Source organism: Lolium perenne, chromosome 4 (assembly GCF_019359855.2).
Source record: "Lolium perenne isolate Kyuss_39 chromosome 4, Kyuss_2.0, whole genome shotgun sequence".
NCBI lineage: Eukaryota > Viridiplantae > Streptophyta > Magnoliopsida > Poales > Poaceae > Lolium > Lolium perenne.
Genome location: NC_067247.2, coordinates 56,261,413 through 56,266,938, shown reverse-complemented (window position 1 = coordinate 56,266,938; position 5,526 = coordinate 56,261,413). Strand labels below are relative to the sequence as shown.

The 5,526-nt window shown below is 47.1% G+C and overlaps 1 protein-coding gene across 1 annotated transcript; it reads left to right on the top strand.

Annotated features, from left to right (window-relative positions):
- The first annotated feature begins 2,225 nt into the window (after positions 1–2,225).
- Positions 2,226–4,006, top strand: LOC127292604 (mitochondrial import inner membrane translocase subunit TIM14-3). Its single transcript, XM_051322039.2, has 3 exons — positions 2,226–2,502; positions 3,424–3,602; positions 3,691–4,006. The coding sequence occupies exons 1-3, from the start codon at positions 2,500–2,502 to the stop codon at positions 3,842–3,844; spliced, it is 336 nt and encodes a 111-aa protein (XP_051177999.1). The 5' UTR covers positions 2,226–2,499; the 3' UTR covers positions 3,845–4,006.
- Positions 4,007–5,526: the final 1,520 nt, after the last annotated feature.

Genomic DNA, 5,526 nt, shown 5'->3' with positions numbered 1-5,526 from the left:
GATTATGTTGGTAGCATGTCACTTCAGAAATTATCTTTGTTATCGTTTACCTACTCGAGGACGAGTAGGAACTAAGCTTGGGGATGCTGATACGTCTCCAACGTATCTATAATTTCTGATGTTCCATGCTTGTTTTATGATAATACCTACATGTTTTGTTCACACTTTATATCGTTTTGATGCATTTTCCGGAACTAACCTATTGACGAGATGCCGAAGTGACAGTTCCTGTTTTCTGCTGTTTTTGGTTTCAGAAATCCTAGTAAGGAAATATTCTCGGAATTGGACGAAATCAACGCCCAGTATCTTATATTTCAAGGAAGCTTCCAGAGTACCGAAGAGGGGCCAGAGGAGAGCCAGGTGGGCCCCACACATGGTGGCGGCGCGGCCAAGGGGGGAGGCGCGCCCCCTGGTGTGTGGCTCCACCGTGGCCCTTCCGACTCCGACTCTTCGCCTATATAAGCCTCCCTATCCTAAATCTTCGATACGAATAAGCCACGGTACGAGAAACCTTTCAGAGCCACCGCCATCGCGAAGCCAAGATCTGGGGGACAGGAGTCTCTATTCCGGCACGCCGCCGGGACGGGGAAGTGCCCCCGGAAGGCATCTCCATCGACACCACCGCCATCTTCATCACCGCTGTTGTCTCGCATGAGGAGGGAGTAGTTCTCCATCGAGGCTAAGGGTTGTACCGAGCTATGTGGTTAATCTCTCTCTCCCATGTATTTCAATACAATGATCTCATGAGCTGCCTTACATGATTGAGATCCATATGATGAGCTTTGTAATCTAGATGTGGTTATGCTATTCAATTGGATTTTACTTATGTGATCTCCGGAGACTCCTTGTCCCACGTGTGTAAAGGTGACAGTGTGTGCACCGTGTGGGTCTCTTAGGCTATATTTCACAGAATACTTATTCACTGAGTTATGATTTGAGTTGGATGTCTCTATGAAATTGTGGTGTGTTAGTACCTCCTATGAATGCTCACAGTAACAGTGTGGGGTGTTTATTAGTACTTGGGAATACATCTTTAAGGTTTGCCTACATGATGAATTAGAGTTCGTTATCTTGCCAGAGAGTAATTCAGAATAGCATAGTGAAGTGCTTATTTATATTCCTTTATGATTGCAATGTTGAGAGTGTCCACTAGTGAAATATGATCCCTAGGCCTTGTTTCCAAACATCGAAACACCGTTTCCAACAAGTTCTGTTGCATATTTATTCGCTGCCATATTTTATTCAGATTGCTATTACCACTCATACTCATCCATACTACTTGTATTTCACTATCTCTTCGCCGAACTAGTGCACCTATACATCTGATAAGTGTATTGGGTGTGTTGGGGACACAAGAGACTTCTTGTATCGTAATTGCAGGGTTGCTTGAGAGGGATATCTTTGACCTCTTCCTCCCTGAGTTCGATAAACCTTGGGTGATCCACTTAAGGGAAAACTTGCTGCTGTTCTACAAACCTCTGCTCTTGGAGGCCCAACACTGTCTACAGGAAAAGAAGCCAACAGTAGACAGCACTTCTTCAAAGGCCAGATCCTCGACGACATCGAAGCCAAAATGGCGGCGGCCGACGCGGCGGCCCAGGAAGCGGCAGCAACTGCGGCGCAAGAGCCGGTTGCCGCGTCTTCGACTGCTACACCATCGTCGGCCTACGCGACGGCGGCGGAGGAGACGGAGCATGCACAGCACCAGGCAGATCGCGACGAGGTCGTCGTGATCGACGGGCCTACGTCGACTCAGGATACGTTGCCGTCGACCAACCCCTTCTTCTAATTTAGGATGCACTATATGGTCTGTAATTTGATCGCCGCTACTCTGATCGGCGGGAACGATCTCTTTTGAATGCAAAATTTGAATTCTTGATTGGGGGCGGCGTTTGGGGGACGCAGCTGGGGAGCAACGTCCCCCAAAGGCAGCACGAACAAAACACGTTACCCAAACGCTCAATCCGGCGTGGTTTGGGGGACCTTTGGGAGACACAGTTGGAGATGTTCTAAGCCCACTATGACCAGTCTATGGCCGGCGGCATATCGGAATTGCCCCTTAACAGCCCAACCGTGGAATACACCGCTTATACGGGCCAAATGGGCCCAGCACGAAAGGCCGTGCTACGTGCGTGCGTTCAAGCCTTCTCCAGAAGCGTCACGATGCATCCGTATCGCCCGCGGGAGGAAAACAATTCCGTCTCCGCATCTTCTTTCTTCTTCTTCTTCCCCAAGAAGAACCAACCAACATCTCACTCAGCCAACCAAAAGAAAAAGATAAAATCGGAACAGGCCCCTCCTCCTCTCCCACTCGGTTTCTTTCTTGCTGCGCAAGATCAAGCGGGCTCGCCTTAATCCACAGCCCTCCGCACCACCGGTAAAGCCATCCTCCAGTATCGCTCTCCGGTTCCGCCGCCGCCCCGGAGTTCCGCGAGTTCGTTCGTCCATCGACGGATTTGGCTCCGGCCGTCTCGCCGCCGTTCCGCCCCACGGTGCCCAATGGTACGCCCTCTTTTCTCCTGGCTCTTCCATCCCGGTTGCCCGATTGTTGTGGTAGAGAAGATTTAACGGTATCGCTGTCGCTCTGCCGCGTGCCGCCATGTCTGTCCCCGGCAATCCCTCCCGGCTCGCTAGATAGAGAGACGGTGGTCACACAATTCTAGCTCCTCGAGTACCAGCAATCCAGTTAAGATCCCTAATAACTCGGTCCCGAGCCGGCCCGGCTGGATGAAAGGCACAGCAGAGCAGCGACGCTGTCTGGGAAATTTCGCGCTGGTCCGCCAGGGCCAATTCGGGAGGGTTTCATGGTCCGCCGCCGAAGATGGCGACCGGGCTGCTAGTGGTGCAAGTGGGTTGGTTGAATCGGGTCATGGGAGGTCCTTGAGTCCCGGCGCCGAGTGTGGCCCGCTGGTCCGGGGCTGCCTGCATCAACTGCAGCAGCCATAACCGGGCCCCTGCGCCACGCAGGCTGGTCCATACAAATACACTAATGCTACACAGCGATAGCAGGCAGCCTGCCTACCTGGGTTCATGTACCTGCGATGGATTTAGGACAATTCGTGGCCGAAACCAAATCATTTGGTTGGGTGCAGATGCAATTGGAATTTCTGTTTTTGTCTGTCTGTTAGGATGCACAACAGAACATGTACATGACCCACAATCTTACTCATGTCATGTAAAATTTCGCGTTTGACTTATGATTGTGAATTTGTTGTGGCTGCAACAAATCATTTGCTTGGCTGCAAATGCAATTATTATTTCAAGATGTAGTTCCTGTTTTTTGTGTATCTTCTGCCTCTTGGGATGCATATAACTGAACCTGCACACCACTCACAACTTTACTCATGTAAAATATCATGTTTGAACTATGATGCTGAAATTAGCAGCACTGTGTCATCTAATTGCTGAACAAAACACTCTCAGGCTACGCCTCTGGTAGCTGGGCTGTCAGTCGCTGCTGCTGCGCTGGGAAGCAGGTACATGATCCAGGCATGGCAAGCCTTCCGGATCCGTGCCGCCATGCCACGGGTGCGACGGTTCTACCCTGGTGGATTCGAGAGGGAGATGAGCAGAAGGGAAGCAGCGTTGATCCTCGGCATTAGGTGATTGCTCTTATCCATAGTTGTTCTTGCTAACTGAATCTTGTGTTGCTGTCAGTTGTTAACTAGAGATCCCCCACTCTTGTTCCAGAGAGCGCGCTGCGCTGGACAAGATAAAGGAGGCTCACAAGAGGGTAATGGTAGCCAACCACCCTGATGGCGGCGGGAGCCATTACGTCGCCTCCAAGATTAACGAGGCCAAGGACATGCTCATGGGCAAAGGGAAATCCGGTTCTGTTTTTTAGCCTGTGCATAATGAGAGATGAAGTTATTTTGCATCGATGACGATGAGGTAGCGATTCGCTTTCCGTCGACATTATTAACACATTGTTGTGATGATTGTACCATACACATCCGGACAAGGATACAAGTTACATAATGGAGTAACCCAATTGTCTGCTGACCTACTATTGTTTCCCACATGCTCCAGTTATTATGCTACTCTGTATTGCTCTAACATTCTACTCTGACCATTGGGTGTTCTTACTTCAAAGATCGTAACTCCACAAGGCTCTTAACTCCTATAGAAAGCTGTGACTATTGGTCAAACACTCTTCTGTAAGAATTATTCAACTGTGTTTGTTCTAGAAAGCTCCTATAATTCCTATAAGCATCTAAGTTGTTCCATTCAGGACCAGAAAGGTCCCCCAGATTACTGCAGAACCTCTAATTCAACACAGTGGTGATTCATATTGCTGCAGTGTCAAAACTGCCTTTTAATGCTTGGCATGTAGAGGACCAGTCGACATTCTTTGTCGAAAATTCTGCACTGAATCTGCTTGCTGCGATCCACATCAAACATTTAAACACTGATTCAAGCTTCATGGAGACTATATTGTTCTGAAAAATGAATCATTGAGAATGTAGTCCTCATTAACTATTTGACTTACATCTCCGATTCAGGCTAGATGTTGACAAAATGGACGTGATTTTTCTGGGGTCAGATATTTGTCCAATATGGTGACTTGGAACTTTTCTCTATGCACTGTTCCGCTGTATCAAAACCAACTTACTACTTTATCAGTCCCGATTAACTAACGTAGCCATATACTATGCCAAGTACAAGTGTAATCCTAAGCTGCTTCAGTTAATTTGGGCAGGAGGGAGTAGCATAAATCTGGCATTTTGTGTAAATTGACAACTTCACAAAATTACACATATTGTCATCAACCTGGCAAAAGTAACTTCTGTCGATTTCCAAACAATTTAGTTCTGTAGGAATCGAGAAAAAGATTCATAGATAACATTGAAAGAATTCTCCCACAGTTTCGTTCGTGGGCATGCAAATCTTCTTCTGGAAGAAGAAGAATTTTCGTTTGCATGCTCTTCAATAGTATCCCAACCATTCTTGTAGATCGATGGATCGTCATGCCCAAGGTTGATGATAGAAATGGTCCAAGACCAATTTATAATGAGATGTGATGACATTGTTAAATCTATTATCAGTCATCACCATGTAGTACCAGACATTCTTCAGACAACGAAGCTGGCATTAACTTGAACTATTCATTAAGAGCAAGCAGAGAAAGCACCTAGAAGGTCAGCAAACCACCTAAATTCATAATGCTGGAAGTTAACTGAACTTTTTGACGATAGATTACAACGTCCAGTAATTTGCGGTAACAGCGTAAATTTAAGAAGATGGCAAAGAACCTGCTGTATAACCCAGTCCAAAATCATAAAGATAGCATGGCGTGCCTTGACTTTTTTCACTTTTGGGGTAATTGTTCTGTGATTTAAGAACCGTGAATCACTGCTGTGAATTCTCTCCTGAGGGTAAAGCATGTGATGAACATGCAGCCTTCAAGTAATTAGCCTCATTAGCTCAAGCTCATGACTCACTGGATTGAATTTCTTGACCAAATCATAGATATCTCTGAATACACGGTATGGTGTTAGGTCTCATCACAGGACCATATCGCAGTTC